At 48.7% G+C, this 19,433-nt stretch overlaps 1 protein-coding gene across 8 annotated transcripts in view; it reads left to right on the plus strand.

The window, feature by feature from the left end:
• LOC110490567 (ankyrin repeat and sterile alpha motif domain-containing protein 1B) overlaps window positions 1–19,433 on the plus strand; it is a 352,871-nt gene that overhangs the window by 99,050 nt on the left and 234,388 nt on the right. For 5 of the 8 annotated variants that reach the window (XM_036944931.2, XM_090200859.1, XM_090200860.1 and 2 more), the window contains exons 1-2: window positions 11,953–12,096; window positions 18,575–18,650. In XM_036944931.2, coding sequence (XP_036800826.2) covers window positions 11,959–12,096; window positions 18,575–18,650 — 214 coding nt within the window. In that variant the 5' untranslated portion in view covers window positions 11,953–11,958. Of the gene's footprint in view, window positions 1–9,171; window positions 9,321–11,945; window positions 12,097–18,574; window positions 18,651–19,433 lie in introns of those variants that run through there. The other 3 variants (XM_090200869.1, XM_090200870.1, XM_090200871.1) reach the window with 1 other exon arrangement.

Consider the following 19,433-nt stretch of genomic DNA (forward strand, 5'->3'; position numbering starts at 1 on the left):
ACCATAGACTGTTAACAGGGGGGATAGAAGGCTACACTGACCATAGACTGTTATCAGGGGGGATAGAAGGCTACACTGACCATAGACTGTTAACAGGGGGATAGAAGGCTACACTGACCATAGACTGTTATCAGGGGGGATAGAAGGCTACACTGACCATAGACTGTTAACAGGGGGGATAGAAGGCTACACTGACCATAGACTGTTATCAGGGGGGATAGAAGGCTACACTGACCATAGACTGTTAACAGGGGGGATAGAAGGCTACACTGACCATAGACTGTTAGCAGGGGGATAGAAGGCTACACTGACCATAGCCTGTTAACAGGGGGGAGAGAAGGCTACACTAACCATAGACTGTTAACAGGGGGGATAGAAGGCTACACTGACCATAGACTGTTAACAGGGGGATAGAAGGCTACACTGACCATAGACTGTTATCAGGGGGGATAGAAGACTACACTGACCATAGACTATTAACAGGGGGATAGAAGGCTACACTGACCATAGCCTGTTAACAGGGGGGAGAGAAGGCTACACTAACCATAGACTGTTAACAGGGGGGGATAGAAGGCTACACTGACCGTAGACTGTTAACAGGGGGGATAGAAGGCTACACTGACCATAGAATGTTATCAGGGGGGATAGAAGGCTACACTGACCATAGACTGTTTAGAGGGGGGGGGGGGGGGGGGTAGAAGGCTACACTGACCATAGACTGTTATCAGGGAGGATAGAAGGCTACACTAACCATAGACTGTTAACAGGGGAGGATAAAAGGCTCCCCTGACCATAGACTATTAACAGAGGGATAGAAGGCTACACTGACCATAGACTGTTAACAGGGCGGATAGAAGGCTTCACTGACCATAGACTGTTAACAGGGGGGATAGAAGGCTTCACTGACCATGGACTGTTAATAGGGGGGATAGAAGGCTACACTGACCATAGACTGTTAGCAGGGGGGATAGAAGGCTACACTAACCATAAACTGTTAACAGGGGGGATAGAAGGCTACACTGACCATAGACTGTTAACAGGGGGGATAGAAGGCTACACTGACCATAGACTGTTAACAGGGGGGATAGAAGGCTACACTAACCATAGACTGTTAACAGGGGTGGATAGAAGGCTCCCCTGACCATAGACTGTTAACAGGGGGATAGAAAGCTACACTGACCATAGACTGTTATCAGGGGGGGATAGAAAGCTACACTGACCATAGACGGCCAGCAGGGGGGATAGAAGGCTACTCTAACCATAGACTGTTATCAGGGGGTATAGAAGGCTACACTGACCATAGACTGTTAACAGGGGGATAGAAGGCTACACTGACCATAGACTGTTAACAGGGGGGATAGAAAGCTACACTGACCATAGACGGACAGCAGGGGGGATAGAAGGCTACACTGACCATAGACGGACAGCAGGGGGGATAGAAGGCTACACTGACCATAGACTGTTAACAAGGGGTTAGAAGGCTACACTGACCATAGCCTGTTAACAGGGGGGATAGAAGGCTACACTGACCATAGACTGTTAACAGGGGGATAGAAGGCTACACTGACCATAGACTGTTATCAGGGGGGATAGAAGGCTACACTGACCATAGACTGTTATCAGGGGGGATAGAAGGCTACACTGACCATAGACTGTTTAGAAGGGGGGTAGAAGGCTACACTGACCATAGACTGTTATCAGGGGGGGATAGAAGGTTACACTGACCATAGACTGTTAACAGGGGGATAGAAGGCTACACTGACCATAGACTGTTAACAGGGGGGATAGAAAGCTACACTGACCATAGACGGACAGCAGGGGGATTGAAGGCTACACTGACCATAGACTGTTAACAAGGGGTTAGAAGGCTACACTGACCATAGCCTGTTAACAGGGGGGATAGAAGGCTACACTAACCATAGACTGTTAACAGGGGGGATAGAAGGCTACACTGACCATAGACTGTTATCAGGGGGGATAGAAGGCTACACTGACCATAGACTGTTATCAGGGGGGATAGAAGGCTACACTGACCATAGACTGTTTAGAGGGGGGGTAGAAGGCTACACTGACCATAGACTGTTATCAGGGGGGATAGAAGGTTACACTGACCATAGACTGTTAACAGGGGGGATAGAAGGCTACACTGACCATAGACTGTTAACAGGGGGGATAGAAGGCTACACTAACCATAGACTGTTAACAGGGGAGGATAGAAGGCTCCCCTGACCATAGACTGTTAACAGAGGGATAGAAGGCAACACTGACCATAGACTGTTAGCAGGGAGGATAGAAGGCTACACTGACCATAGACTGTTAACCGGGCGGATAGAAGGCTTCACTGACCATAGACTGTTAGCAGGGGGGATAGAAGGTTTCACTGACCATAGACTGTTAGCAGGGGGATAGAAGGCTACACTGACCATAGACTGTTAGCAGGGGGGGGGGATAGAAGGCTACATTGACCATAGACGGACAGCAGGGGGGATAGAAGGCTACACTGACCATATACTCTTAACAGGGGGGGGGGGGATAGAAGGCTACACTGACATAGACGGACAGCAGGGGGGATAGAAGGCTTCATTTACCATAGACGGACAGCAGGGGGGATAGAAGGCTTCACTGACCATAGACGGACAGCAGGGGGGATAGAAGGCTACACTGACCATATACTGTTAACGGGGGGATAGAAGGCTACACTGACCATAGACAGACAGCAGGGGGGGGGATAGAAGGCTACACTGACCATAGACTGTTATCAGGGGGGATAGAAGGCTACACTGACCATAGACTGTTAACAGGGGGATATAAGGCTACACTGACCATAGACAGACAGCAGGGGGGATAGAAGGCTACACTGACCATAGACTGTTAGCAGGGGGATAGAAGGCTACACTGACCATAGACTGTTAACAGGGGGGATAGAAGGCTACCCTGACCATAGACTGTTAACAGGGGGGGGATAGAAGGCTACACTGACCATAGACTGTTATTGGGGGGGGGGGGGGGGATAGGCTTCACTGACCATATACTGTTAACGGGGGGGTAGAAGGCTACACTGACCATATACTGTTAACGGGGGGTAGAAGGCTACACTGACCATAGACTGTTAACAGGGGGGGGTAGAAGGCTACACTGACCATAGACTGTTAACAGGGGGGGTAGAAGGCTACACTGACCATAGACGGACAGCAGGGGGGATAGAAGGCTACACTGACCATAGACGGACAGCATGGGGGATAGAAGGCTACACTGACCATAGACTGTTAACAGGGGGGGTAGAAGGCTACACTGACCATAGATGGACAGCAGGGGGGATAGAAGGCTACACTGACCATATACTGTTAACAGGGGGGGTAGAAGGCTACACTGACCATAGACTGTTAACAGGGAGGATAGAAGGCTACACTGACCATAGACTGTTAACCGGGCGGATAGAAGGCTTCACTGACCATAGACTGTTAGCAGGGGGGATAGAAGGTTTCACTGACCATAGACTGTTAGCAGGGGGGATAGAAGGCTACACTGACCATAGACTGTTAGCAGGGGGGGGGATAGAAGGCTACATTGACCATAGACGGACAGCAGGGGGATAGAAGGCTACACTGACCATATACTCTTAACAGGGGGGGGGGGGATAGAAGGCTACACTGACCATAGACGGACAGCAGGGGGGATAGAAGGCTTCATTTACCATAGACGGACAGCAGGGGGGATAGAAGGCTTCACTGACCATAGACGGACAGCAGGGGGATAGAAGGCTACACTGACCATATACTGTTAACGGGGGATAGAAGGCTACACTGACCATAGACAGACAGCAGGGGGGGGGGGATAGAAGGCTACACTGACCATAGACTGTTATCAGGGGGGATAGAAGGCTACACTGACCATAGACTGTTAACAGGGGGGATATAAGGCTACACTGACCATAGACAGACAGCAGGGGGGATAGAAGGCTACACTGACCATAGACTGTTAGCAGGGGGATAGAAGGCTACACTGACCATAGACTGTTAACAGGGGGGATAGGAAGGCTACCCTGACCATAGACTGTTAACAGGGGGGATAGAAGGCTACACTGACCATAGACTGTTATTGGGGGGGGGGGGGGGGATAGGCTTCACTGACCATATACTGTTAACGGGGGGGTAGAAGGCTACACTGACCATATACTGTTAACGGGGGGGTAGAAGGCTACACTGACCATAGACTGTTAACAGGGGGGGGTAGAAGGCTACACTGACCATAGACTGTTAACAGGGGGGGGTAGAAGGCTACACTGACCATAGACGGACAGCAGGGGGGATAGAAGGCTACACTGACCATAGACGGACAGCATGGGGGATAGAAGGCTACACTGACCATAGACTGTTAACAGGGGGGGTAGAAGGCTACACTGACCATAGATGACAGCAGGGGGGATAGAAGGCTACACTGACCATATACTGTTAACAGGGGGGTAGAAGGCTACACTGACCATAGACTGTTAACAGGGGGGGGTAGAAGGCTACACTGACCATAGACTGTTAACAGGGGGGGGTAGAAGGCTACACTGACCATAGACGGACAGCAGGGGGGATAGAAGGGCTTCACTGACCATAGACTGTTAACAGGGGGGGGTAGAAGGCTACACTGACCATAGACTGTTAACAGGGGGGGTAGAAGGCTACACTGACCATAGACGGACAGCAGGGGGGATAGAAGGCTTCACTGACCATAGACTGTTAACAGGGGGGATAGAAGGCTACACTGACCATAGACGGACAGCAGGGGGGATAGAAGGCTTCACTGACCATAGACTGTTAACAGGGGGGATAGAAGGCTACACTGACCATAGACGGACAGCAGGGGGGATAGAAGGCTACACTGACCATAGACTTAACAGGGGGGATAGAAGGCTACACTGACCATAGACTGTTAACAGGGGGATAGAAGGCTTCATTGACCATAGACTGTTAGCAGGGGGGGATAGAAGGCTTCATTGACCATAGACTGTTAGCAGGTGGGGATAGAAGGCTACACTGACCATAGACTGACAGCATGGGGGATAGAAGGCTACACTGACCATAGACTGTTAACAGGGGGGGTAGAAGGCTACACTGACCATAGACTGTTAACAGGGGGGGTAGAAGGCTTCACTGACCATAGACTGTTAACAGGGGGGGATAGAAGGCTACACTGACCGTAGACTGTTAAACAGGGGGGATAGAAGGCTACACTGACCATAGAATGTTATCAGGGGGGATAGAAGGCTACACTGACCATAGACTGTTTAGAGGGGGGGGGGGGGGGGTAGAAGGCTACACTGACCATAGACTGTTATCAGGGAGGATAGAAGGCTACACTAACCATAGACTGTTAACAGGGGAGGATAAAAGGCTCCCCTGACCATAGACTATTAACAGAGGGATAGAAGGCTACACTGACCATAGACTGTTAACAGGGCGGATAGAAGGCTTCACTGACCATAGACTGTTAACAGGGGGGATAGAAGGCTTCACTGACCATGGACTGTTAATAGGGGGGATAGAAGGCTACACTGACCATAGACTGTTAGCAGGGGGATAGAAGGCTACACTAACCATAAACTGTTAACAGGGGGGATAGAAGGCTACACTGACCATAGACTGTTAACAGGGGGGATAGAAGGCTACACTGACCATAGACTGTTAACAGGGGGGATAGAAGGCTACACTAACCATAGACTGTTAACAGGGTGGATAGAAGGCTCCCCTGACCATAGACTGTTAGCAGGGGGGATAGAAGGCTACACTGACCATAGACTGTTAACAGGGGGATAGAAAGCTACACTGACCATAGACTGTTATCAGGGGGGGATAGAAAGCTACACTGACCATAGACGGCCAGCAGGGGGGATAGAAGGCTACTCTAACCATAGACTGTTATCAGGGGGTATAGAAGGCTACACTGACCATAGACTGTTAACAGGGGGATAGAAGGCTACACTGACCATAGACTGTTAACAGGGGGGATAGAAAGCTACACTGACCATAGACGGACAGCAGGGGGATAGAAGGCTACACTGACCATAGACGGACAGCAGGGGGATAGAAGGCTACACTGACCATAGACTGTTAACAAGGGGTTAGAAGGCTACACTGACCATAGCCTGTTAACAGGGGGGATAGAAGGCTACACTGACCATAGACTGTTAACAGGGGGGGATAGAAGGCTATACTGACCATAGACTGTTAGCAGGGGGGATAGAAGGCTGCACTGACCATAGACTGTTATCAGGGGGATAGAAGGCTACACTGACCATAGACTGTTATCAGGGGGGATAGAAGGCTACACTGACCATAGACTGTTTAGAAGGGGGGTAGAAGGCTACACTGACCATAGACTGTTATCAGGGGGGGATAGAAGGTTACACTGACCATAGACTGTTAACAGGGGGATAGAAGGCTACACTGACCATAGACTGTTAACAGGGGGGATAGAAAGCTACACTGACCATAGACGGACAGCAGGGGGATAGAAGGCTACACTGACCATAGACTGTTAACAAGGGGTTAGAAGGCTACACTGACCATAGCCTGTTAACAGGGGGGATAGAAGGCTACACTAACCATAGACTGTTAACAGGGGGGATAGAAGGCTACACTGACCATAGACTGTTATCAGGGGGGATAGAAGGCTACACTGACCATAGACTGTTATCAGGGGGGATAGAAGGCTACACTGACCATAGACTGTTTAGAGGGGGGGTAGAAGGCTACACTGACCATAGACTGTTATCAGGGGGGATAGAAGGTTACACTGACCATAGACTGTTAACAGGGGGGATAGAAGGCTACACTGACCATAGACTGTTAACAGGGGGGATAGAAGGCTACACTAACCATAGACTGTTAACAGGGGAGGATAGAAGGCTCCCCTGACCATAGACTGTTAACAGAGGGATAGAAGGCAACACTGACCATAGACTGTTAGCAGGGAGGATAGAAGGCTACACTGACCATAGACTGTTAACCGGGCGGATAGAAGGCTTCACTGACCATAGACTGTTAGCAGGGGGGATAGAAGGTTTCACTGACCATAGACTGTTAGCAGGGGGGATAGAAGGCTACACTGACCATAGACTGTTAGCAGGGGGGGGGGATAGAAGGCTACATTGACCATAGACGGACAGCAGGGGGGATAGAAGGCTACACTGACCATATACTCTTAACAGGGGGGGGGGGGGATAGAAGGCTACACTGACCATAGACGGACAGCAGGGGGATAGAAGGCTTCATTTACCATAGACGGACAGCAGGGGGATAGAAGGCTTCACTGACCATAGACGGACAGCAGGGGGATAGAAGGCTACACTGACCATATACTGTTAACGGGGGGATAGAAGGCTACACTGACCATAGACAGACAGCAGGGGGGGGGGGATAGAAGGCTACACTGACCATAGACTGTTATCAGGGGGGATAGAAGGCTACACTGACCATAGACTGTTAACAGGGGGGATATAAGGCTACACTGACCATAGACAGACAGCAGGGGGATAGAAGGCTACACTGACCATAGACTGTTAGCAGGGGGATAGAAGGCTACACTGACCATAGACTGTTAACAGGGGGATAGAAGGCTACCCTGACCATAGACTGTTAACAGGGGGGGATAGAAGGCTACACTGACCATAGACTGTTATTGGGGGGGGGGGGGGTAGAAGGCTTCACTGACCATATACTGTTAACGGGGGGGTAGAAGGCTACACTGACCATATACTGTTAACGGGGGGGTAGAAGGCTACACTGACCATAGACTGTTAACAGGGGGGGGTAGAAGGCTACACTGACCATAGACTGTTAACAGGGGGGGGGTAGAAGGCTACACTGACCATAGACGGACAGCAGGGGGGGATAGAAGGCTACACTGACCATAGACGGACAGCATGGGGGATAGAAGGCTACACTGACCATAGACTAGTTAACAGGGGGGGTCAAGGCTACACTGACCATAGATGGACAGCAGGGGGGATGAAGGCTACACTGACCATATACTGTTAACAGGGGGGGTAGAAGGCTACACTGACCATAGACTGTTAACAGGGGGGTGAGAAGGCTACACTGACCATAGACTGTTAACAGGGGGGGGTGAGAGGCTACACTGACCATAGACGGACAGCAGGGGGGATAGAAGGCTTCACTGACCATAGACTGTTAACAGGGGGGGGTAGAAGGCTACACTGACCATAGACTGTTAACAGGGGGGGGTAGAAGGCTACACTGACCATAGACGGACAGCAGGGGGGATAGAAGGCTTCACTGACCATAGACTGTTAACAGGGGGGATAGAAGGCTACACTGACCATAGACGGACAGCAGGGGGGATAGAAGGCTTCACTGACCATAGACTGTTAACAGGGGGGATAGAAGGCTACACTGACCATAGACGGACAGCAGGGGGGATAGAAGGCTACACTGACCATAGACTTAACAGGGGGATCAAGGCTACACTGACCATAGACTGTTAACAGGGGGATCAAGGCTTCATTGACCATAAGACTGTTAGCAGGGGGGGATAGAAGGCTTCATTGACCATAGACTGTTAGCAGGTGGGGGATAGAAGGCTACACTGACCATAGACTGACAGCATGGGGGATAGAAGGCTACACTGACCATAGACTGTTAACAGGGGGGGTAGAAGGCTACACTGACCATAGACTGTTAACAGGGGGGGTAGAAGGCTTCACTGACCATAAGACTGTTAACAGGGGGGGATAGAAGGCTTCATTGACCATAGACTGTTAGCAGGTGGGGATAGAAGGCTACACTGACCATAGACGGACAGCATGGGGGATAGAAGGCTACACTGACCATAGACTGTTAACAGGGGGGGTAGAAGGCTACACTGACCATAGACTGTTAACAAGGCAGTAGAAGGCTTCACTTGACCATAGACGGACAGCGGGGGGATAGAAGGCTACCTTGGGCAGTTCTGGGACAGATGAATTGGGTTGAAGAGAAGAACACTGCCCTGGAGATTCAGAAGAGTCCTCTGGTCAACTGGTGACACTAGAGTTTGTCCCACACAGTAGATGGAGCTGTTGATGCAAAGACTGACAATCCATGAGGTCAACATAATAGATGGATCCATATTGTGAAGCGATACATTGTTTTTTTACTCAGACTGTTGTTCCCCTGTACACAGAACCATGAGAGGGAGACGGCGCTGCACTGTGCGGCCCAGTACGGCCACTCTGAGGTGGTGTCTATTCTACTGCAGGAGCTGACAGACCCCACCATGAGGAATAGCCACGACGAGACGCCCCTGGACCTGGCTGCACTCTACGGACGACTTCCATGGCGAGGATGGACCTGAGCAAGGTTTCTTCCTTCTACAGACCAATGTGCCTCTGCCTCTGATTCTGCTTTCTCTACTGTGGTCTAGGCCGGGTTACTGTAAAACCAATTTGTGATATTTTTCAAGGCTTTTATAAATGCATTTGGTAGTGAGAGAGAGGGGGTTGAGAGAGGGAGAGAGAGACTTTGACTAGTTTCATTAGTTGTGCTAGTTCAGGACTACTACAAAATACACAATATATACAAAAGTATGTGGACACCCCTTCAAGTTAGTGGATTCGGCTGTTTCAGCCACACTCGTTGCTGACGGGTGTAAGTAATTGAGCACACAGCCATGCAATCTCCATAGTCACACATTGGCAGTAGAATGGCCTTACTGAAGAGTTCAGTGACTCAACATGGTGCTGTCATAGGATGTGACCTATCCAACAAGTCAGTTAATCAAATTTTGCCCCAGTCAACTATAAGTGCTGTTATTGTGAAGTGGAAAAGTCTAGGAGCAACAACGGCTCAGATGCAAAGTGGTAGGCCACACAATTTCACAGAATGGGACCACCAAGTGCTGAAGCGTGTACCACGTTAAAAATCGTCTGTCCTCGGTTGAAACACCACCGAGTTCAAACTGCCTCTGGAAGCAATGTCAGCACAAGAGCTGTTTGTCGGGAGTTTCATGAAATGGGTTTCCATGCCCGAGCAGCCGCACATAAGCCTAAGATTACTACGCGCAATGCCAGGGGTCAGCTGGAGTGGTGTGAAGCTCACCGCCACTGGACTCTGGAGCAGTGGATACGCGTTCTCTGGAGTGATTAATTATACTTCACCATCTGGCAGTCCGACTGACAAATCTAGGTTTGGTGGATTCCAGGAGAACACTATCTGGCCCAATGCATAGTGCCAACTGTAAAGTTTGGTGGAGGAGGAATAATGGTCTGGGGTTGTTTTTCATGGTTTGGGCTAAGACTTTAGTTCCAGTGAAAGGAAATCTTAACGTTACAGTATACAATGACATTCTTTGCGATTCTGTGCTTCCAACTTTGTGGCAGTTTGGGGAAGGCCCTTTCCTGTTTCAGCATGACAATACCCCCGTGCACAAAGCTTGGTCCATACAGAAATGGTTTGTCGATTGGTGTGTAAGAACTTGACTGGTCTCCACAGAGCTCTGATCTCAACCCCATCGACCCCATCAATCAGCTTTGGAACGCAGACTGCGAGCCAGGCCTAATCGCCCAACATCAGTGCGCGACATCACTAATGCGCTAGTGGCTGAAACGAAGCAAGTCCACGCAGCAATGTTCCAACATCTAGTGGAAAGCCTTCCCAGAAGAGTGGAGGCTGTTATTGCACCAAAGGGGGGACCAACTCCAAAATGACTATGATTTTGAAATGACGAGCAGGTGTCCTGACTTGGCTTGTGGTCCTGACGGTCTGAAAACAATGTTGTATGTAATACTGTAGTAACGGACAAGGGCCTGTATCAAATAACTCCACATTTAGAACTTAGAACTCCTGTCCTCTGGGCTTGAACCCTCTCTCCTCCCTCTCTCCTCCCTCTCTCCTCCCTCTCCTCCCTATCCTCCTCTCTCCTCCCTATCCTCCCCTCTCTCCTCCTCTCTCTCCTCCCCTCTCTCCTCCCCTCTCCTCCCCTCTCCTCCCCTATCCTCCCTCTCTCCTCCTCTCTCTCCTCCTCTCTCCTCCTCTCCTCCTCTCCTCCTCTCCTCCTCTCCTCTCCTCCTCTTCTCCTCCTCTCCTCCTCTCCTCTCCTCCTCTCTCCTCCTCTCCTCCTCTTCTCCTCCTCTCCTCCTCCTCTCTCCTCCTCTCTCCTCCTCTCCTCCTCTCTCCCCCTCTCTCCTCCTCTCCCCCTCTCTCCCCTCTCTCCCCCTCTCTTCCCCTCTCTCCCCCTCTCTTCCCCTCTTCTCCCCTCTCTCCTCCTCTCATCCTCTCTCCTCCACTCTATCCTCCTCTCTCCTCCTCTCCTCCTCTTCTCCTCTCTCCTCCTCTCCTCTCCTCCTCTTCTCCTCCTCTCCTCCTCTCCCCCTCTCTCCCCCCTCTCTCCTCCTCTCTCCTCCTCTCCCCCTCTCTCCTCCTCTCTCCTCTCTCCTCCTCTCCCTCCTCTCTCCTCCCTCTCTCCTCCTCTCTCCTCTTCTCCTCCTCTCCTCCGCTCTCCTCCTCTTCTCCTCTTCTCCTCCTCTCCTCCTCTCTCCTCCTCTCCTCCTCCTCTCTCCTCCTCTCTCCTCTTCTCCCTCTCTCCTCCTCTCCTCCTCTCTCCTCCTCTCATCCTCTCTCCACCTCTCTCCTCCTCTCCTCCTCTCTTTCTCCCCTCTCTCCTCCTCTCTCCTCTTCTCCCTCTCTCCTCCTCTCCTCCTCTCTCCTCCTCTCCTCTCCTCCCTCTCCTCCCCCTCTCTCCTCCTCTCCTCCTCTCCTCCTTTCTCCTCCTCTCCTCTCCTCCCCTCTTCTCCCCTTTCTCCTCCCCTCTCTCCTCTTCTCCTCCTCTCTCCTCCTCTCTCCTCTCCTCGCCTCCTCTCGCCTCCTCTCTCCTCCCCTCTCCTCCCCTCTCCTCCCCTCTCTCCTCCCCTCTCTCCTCGCCTCTCCTCTCTCCTCCCCTCTCCTCCCTTCCCTCTCTTCCCAGGTGGTCTGTATGTTGGTGACCGCCCACCCCAACCTGATGAGCAGCCACGGGACAAGGCGCCACACGCCCCTGCACCTGGCCGCCCGCAATGGGCACCACTCAGCCGTGCACACCCTGCTGGAGGCCGGCATGGACGTCAACTCCCAGGTCAGCGGTCTAGGGGTCACTGTGGAGTTAGGGGTATGGGTTGGGAGGGGGGTGAGGAATGGTTTCGTAGGTTAGCTTTTATTCTGTTGGTTTGTTGTTGGGGAGGTCACTCTGCATTTCTCCTTCAATACAACATGTTCTCCTGTAGAGGGAGGTAAGAGAGGTGAGCTAAAGGTCACCTCAGCCTGAAAGAAAAACTCCTCCCTCCTCTTTTTGTATTCGTTTCATTTTGTTAGCAATCAAGTTTTCAAGATATGTAACTTTCAAAATATAGAAATGATCCCTGTTTGATGCATTTAGCATCACATGGTAGTCAGGGTGAAACCAGGCTTCAGCTTTGTAACAGTTCTCTTCCCTCCTGCAGATGTTGCTCCAGTAAATCTGACTGTCTCTTTAGCTCAAGATACACTCCCTCCTTGTAATGAATGTTTCAAGCCTGTCTCCTGTGTTTTAAATGAGTTGGTACAGTATCTAAGGACAATCTTCCTTCTACTCAACCTCTTTCTGAATATGGTTTTGCGGCAATATTAGCAGAGCACAGCAACGCACAGCGTGTGTCTTTGTGAGGGCGGTCGGAGCAGGTGTGTGTGTGTGTGTGTGTGTGTGTGGGGGGGGGGGGGGTGGAATGATGTGGTTATTGAAATAAGTGAATAATTGATGGGGAACAGAGAGGGACAAGGATGAGAGTAGTACGGGGTGTTCCTGAGTTCATACACCCTATCTCTATTCACCCCGCCCCTCTCGCTCTTCACCCCGCCCCTCTCGCTCTTCACCCCGCCCCTCTCGCTCTTCACCCCTCCCCTCTCTCTCTTCACCCCTCCCCTCTCTCTTCACCCCTCCCCTCTCTCTTCACCCCTCCCCTCCCTCTCTCTTCACCCCTGCCCTCTCTCTCTTCACCCCTCCCCTCTCTCTCTTCACCCCTCCCCTCTCTCTTCACCCCTCCCCTCTCTCTCTTCACCCCTCCCCTCTCTCTTCACCCCTCCCCTCTCTCTCTTCACCCCTGCCCTCGCTCTCTTCACCCCTGCCCTCTCTCTCTTCACCCTCCCCCCCCCCAAAAGCCACACTGTCAGATCTGTGCTTCGACATGGACATACAGTCCCACAGATGGTGGGGTAAAAAGCAGTTTGTGTGTGTTAGTACTTAGTAACATAATTACATTAAAGCCCATCGTTTGAATTAATAATGAATTAGGATTTACAGTGCCTTGTGAAAGTATTCGGCCCCCTTGAACTTTGCGACCTTTTGCCACATTTCAGGCTTCAAACATAAAGATATAAAACTGTATTTTTTTGTGAAGAATCAACAACAAGTGGGACACAATCATGAAGTGGAATGACATTTATTGGATATTTCAAACTTTTTTAACAAATCAAGCGATTACAGCTGTAAGTCGCTTTGGGTATGTCTCTATCAGTTTTGCACATCGAGAGACTGACATTTTTTCCCATTCCTCCTTGCAAAACAGCTCGAGCTCAGTGAGGTTGGATGGAGAGCATTTGTGAACAGCAGTTTTCAATTCTTTCCACAGATTCTCGATTGGATTCAGGTCTGGACTTTGACTTGGCCATTCTAACACCTGGATATGTTTATTTTTGAACCATTCCATTGTAGATTTTGCTTTATGTTTTGGATCATTGTCTTGTTGGAAGACAAATCTCCGTCCCAGTCTCAGGTCTTTTGCAGACTCCATCAGGTTTTCTTCCAGAATGGTCCTGTATTTGGCTCCATCCATCTTCCCATCAATTTTAACCATCTACCCTGTCCCTGCTGAAGAAAAGCAGGCCCAAACCATGATGCTGCCACCACCATGTTTGACAGTGGGGATGGTGTGTTCAGCTGTGTTGCTTTTACTCCAAACATAACGTTTTGCATTGTTGCCAAAAAGTTCAATTTTGGTTTCATCTGACCAGAGCACCTTCTTCCACATGTTTGGTGTGTCTCCCAGGTGGCTTGTGGCAAACTTTAAACGACACTTTTTATGGATATCTTTAAGAAATGGCTTTCTTCTTGCCACTCTTCCATAAAGGCCAGATTTGTGCAATATACGACTGATTGTTGTCCTATGGACAGAGTCTCCCACCTCAGCTGTAGATCTCTGCAGTTCATCCAGAGTGATCATGGGCCTCTTGGCTGCATCTCTGATCAGTCTTCTCCTTGTATGAGCTGAAAGTTTAGAGGGACGGCCAGGTCTTGGTAGATTTGCAGTGGTCTGATACTCCTTCCATTTCAATATTATCGCTTGCACAGTGCTCCTTGGGATGTTTAAAGCTTGGGAAATATTTTTGTATCCAAATCCGGCTTTAAACTTCTTCACAATAGTATCTCGGACCTGCCTGGTGTGTTCCTTGTTCTTCATGATGCTCTCTGCGCTTTTAATGGACCTCTGAGACTATCACAGTGCAGGTGCATTTATACGGAGACTTGATTACACACAGGTGGATTGTATTTATCATCATTAGTCATTTAGGTCAACATTGGATCATTCAGAGATCCTCACTGAACTTCTGGAGAGAGTTTGCTGCACTGAAAGTAAAGGGGCTGAATAATTTTGCACACAAATTTTTCAGTTTTTGATTTGTTAAAAAAGTTTGAAATATCCAATAAATGTCGTTCCACTTCATGATTGTGTCCCACTTGTTGTTGACTCTTCACAAAAAAAATACAGTTTTATATCTTTATGTTTGAAGCCTGAAATGTGGCAAAAGGTCGCAAAGTTCAAGGGGGCCGAATACTTTCGCAAGGCACTGTATATATATATATCTCTCTCTCCCTCTCTCTCCAATGATGAGGGGATTATATATGGAGAGACCTGCTGCTCTGTAGGCAGGTAGAGAACCAAGGGCAAAAGTTAAGCCTGCTGGATATAAACACACACATTCAGACCTCCCCGACCGACACACACACACACACACACACACACACACACACACACACCTTTATACTTCAAGCTGTAAAGTTAATCTGAACCTGAGTGTCAAACTGTATTGAAAGGCCCCAAGTGGCGAAGCGGTCCAAGGCACTGCATCACAGTGCTGAGGCACCACCACAGCCTGGGTTTCGAAACCCCAGCTGTGTCACAGCCGGCCATGACTGGAAGCCCCATAGGGCGGCATACAATTGGCCTAGCACCGTCCCGGTTAGGGCAGGGTTTGGCCTGGTGGACTTTCCTTGGCTTATCACGTGACTCCTAGTGCTGAGCGATTAATCAACATTTAATTTTTCTCTGGTAATGAAACTAATTTACCGACATCGGTTCAGGTTTTTTAGTTCAGGTTTTTTGAGTCCAACATGCCGTTTCTCTAGAGAGAAGTCAAATTATTCATGAGAGAAATCAAGTCGAACTATGTGGGACGCTGGGTAGTTGTGGTTTTCATTAAGCAAATATTCAACCTAGATCAGCGCAGAAACATGGTAGTTAACTACAATGACCATAATCCATTGCGCCAGTTTTTTTCCAGATCAGAGAGGAACAAGCGAAGCGAGAGGTCTCACTCTCGCCAAAATCTGTCCAAAATATGCCCAATACGTTTCTATGGGTTTATTTTGGAGCTAAACTTGTCGCCTGCCTTCCCACCTTTGGGACAACAACACCCGTTGTTAGGGCGGAGACATGAGTCTCGTCAATGTATACAAATCTCTGGATGGAGACAATGGAATATTTTCAATGTTCTGGCAATTGAATGTTCACTTTTTGGTTTTGGAATTTCCATGAAAAAGCTCTATAGTCATTGTAAGGTCATTATTTCATAATACATTTAATGGGACTTCAAAAAGCACTAATCGCTCAGCACTACTTCAAGGTGACTTCGGACGTCAGTCGAACGGTGTTACCTCCGACACGGAGGTGTTGCTGCTGACTTCTGGGTTAACCTTTCTGGGATATTCGGGACGGTAGCGTCCTACCCTGCCAACAGCTAGTGAAAGTGCTGGGTGCCAAATTCAAAACAACAAAAATCTCATAATTAAAATTCCTCAAGCATACAAGTATTTTACACCATTTTAAAGATAAAATTCTCATTAACCTAGCCACAGTGTCTGATTTCAAAAAGGCTTTACAGCGAAAGCACCACAAACGATTATGTTAGGTCACCACCAAGTCACAGAAAAACACAGCCAAAGACAAAAAGCAGAAATATCAAATTAATCACTAACCTTTGATCTTCATCAGATGACACTCATAGGACTTCATGTTACACAATACATGTATGTTTTGTTCGATAAAGTGCATATTTATATCCAAAAATCTCATTTTACATTGGCGTGTTATGTTCAGTAGTTCCAAAACATGCAGTGATTTTGCTGAGAGCCACATCAATTTACAGAAATACTCATAATAAACATTGACAAAAGATACACTATTATACATGGCACTTTAGATAAACTTCTCCTTAATGCAACCTCTGTGTCAGATTTTTAAAAAAGCATACCATGCAATAATCTGAGTACGGCGCTCAGAGACCAAACAAGCCAAAAATACATCCGCCACATTTTGCAGTCAACAGAAGTCAGAAATAGCATTATAAATATTCACTTACCTTTGATGATCTTCATCAGAATGCAATCCCTGGAATTCCAGTTCCACAATAAATGTTTGATTTGTTCGATAAAGTTCATAGTTTATTTTCAAATAGCTCCTTTTGTTAGGGCTTTTGGTATTCAAATCCAAACGCGCGTGAAAGTCCAGCCGAAAGGTCAGACGAAAAGTCCAAAAGGTTATATTACAGGTCGTAGAAACATGTCAAACGAAGTATAGAATAAATCTTTAGGATGTTTTTAACATATATCTTCAATAATGTTCCAACCGGAGAATTCCTTTGTCTGTAGAAAAGCAATGGAACGCAAGCTAACTTTCACATGACCGCGCGTCACGAGCTCGTGGCAATCTGCCAGGCACCTGGCTCAATCCCCTCTCATTCGCCCCCCCCCCCCCCCTTCACAGTAGAAGCTTCAAACAAAGTTCTAAAGACTGTTGACATTAGGAAATGTAACATGACCAATATCCCACTATATCTTCGATAGGCTATGAGTTGAAAACCTACAAACCTCAGATTTCCCACTTCCTGGTTGGATTTTTCTCAGGTTTTCACCTGCCATATGAGTTCTGTTATACTCACAGACATCATTCAAACAGTTTTAGAAACCTCAGAGTGTTTTCTATCCAGCATATTTTAGCTTTTATGGCTGAGTAGCAGGCAGTTTACTCTGGGAACCTTATTCATCCAAGCTACTCAATACTGCCCCCCAGTCACCAAGAAGTTATGCGAGCACTGTGTTAAGAATTAGCGCGTCTAGGTGGGTCATGTTTCGGAGTTGCAGCGATGAAACAAGGTCATAACTAGCAATGGGAGAACATTTGGTAAAATAAAGCACCAAAACAAAAAACCCCTCAGTCTTCAGTCAAACAGATAGGAAGTCAATCTTCTTTGTGAATAGATTTCCTCATTTTCCAGTGGCATCACCAACTAATCGCCATGGGAAGCGACACAGGAAGGGGTTTGAGAGGGGAAGTGGGGGAGGGTCTGCCTGTCCCTCGATGTATGCGTGTGTGCTCCCTCCAAACTCATCGCCCAGTCACCTCTAGGTCCATGTCACCGTGGGCTGTGAAGCTTTTTGTCTTTTCTCGATTTGGATCTTTTAAGTTCCTGTTTTTGACCTGGTCTTCTGGATTCTGTGGTATTGGATGATCAGATGCCCTTTCATTGGCATGCTTTGACCTTTGAACTGTAAGGGTCAGTCAGACGCACCAGGATTAGTTGTGTTGGAACACAGGAGGAGCAGTTCTGGGTTTTGATTGGTCGATGTGTTGGATTTTTGGGGTCTTACCTGGCTGTGTTGATAATACCTTGGTGATTGAGGAAAAACAAGGTATAGTGTGTGTGTGTGTGTGTGTGTGTGTGTGTGTGTGTGTGTGTGTGTGTGTGTGTGCGCACACACACGCACACACACACACACACGCACATGCACACACAGCATGCTTGTTGCAATTAGTCACAAGGCAGGAGCCTGGCTGGGTGTTATTGTGAGAGATCCATCTAAGGTCAGAGGTACTGAAACACACAGGGTGTGTGTGGTTTTAAAATGCGTGTCTAAGTAATCACACTTACTGTACACTAAATCTTTGACAACTATGGAAATTCAAGATGGCGCCCACAAGTTGATGTCCCCTCCCACAGTTTCTCTGCATTGCATCATGCCACCAATAGACCAATGTATTCTACAGGGCCTAATGCCACTAGCATCCAGGCCATATGGAGAGGGAATGGGAAGTTCCCACCATGCGACTCTGTGTACAAAGAGTTTTCTTGGGCGATGTCTTAAAATCAATATTTTCTTTCTCTCTCCCACATCACTCCTCCCTCTCTTGCCCTCTATTATTTGGTCTCCTTCTCGCTCTCTTACCCTCCCCCCCCCCCCCCTCTCTCTCTCTCTCTCTCTCTCTCTCTCTCTCTCTCTCTCTCTCTCTCTCTCTCTCACACAGACGGAGAATGGCAGTGCTCTCCACGAGGCAGCTCTCTATGGGAAGATGGATGTGGTTCGTCTGCTGCTAGACTCAGGTGGGTGTCATGAGAGAGTCCATGTACCCCCTTCCCTAATACTTCTGTCCCTCTTCTTATGTGTGTGTAAACATGTCCCCTGTGTTTACCCCCTCATACCTCTGTTCCTGTTCTTATGTGTATGTAAACTTGTCCCCTGTGTTTACCCCCCCCTTCATACCTCTGTTCCTATTCCTGTTCTCATGTGCATGTAATCCTGTCCCCTGTGTTTACCCCCCCCCCATACCTCTGTTCCTGTTATTATGTGTATGTAAACCTGTCCCCTGTGTTTACCCCCCCCCCCCCCCCTCATACCTCTGTCCCTGTTCCTGTTCTTATGTGCATGTAAACCTGTCCCCTGTGTTTATCCCCCCTCATACCTCTGTTCCTGTTCTTATGTGCATGTAAACCTGTCCCCTGTGTTTACCCCCCCCCCCCTCATACCTCTGTCCCTGTTCCTGTTCTTATGTGCATGTAAACCTGTCCTCTGTGTTTACCCCCCTTCAAACCTCTGTTCCTGTTCTTATGTGCATGTAAACCTGTCCTCTGTGTTTACCCCCCACTCAAACCTCTGTTCCTGTTCTTATGTGCATGTAAACCTGTCCTCTGTGTTTACCCCCCACTCAAACCTCTGTTCCTGTTCTTATGTGCATGTAAACCTGTCCTCTGTGTTTACCCCCCCCACCCCAAACCTCTGTTCCTGTTCTTATGTGTATTTAAACCTGTCCTCTGTGTTTATCCCCCCCCTTCAAACCTCTGTTCCTGTTCTTATGTGTATGTAAACCTGTCCTCTGTGTTTACCCC

This window comes from Oncorhynchus mykiss, chromosome 15, assembly GCF_057628025.1.
Source record: "Oncorhynchus mykiss isolate SJ-2025 chromosome 15, ASM5762802v1, whole genome shotgun sequence".
NCBI lineage: Eukaryota > Metazoa > Chordata > Actinopteri > Salmoniformes > Salmonidae > Oncorhynchus > Oncorhynchus mykiss.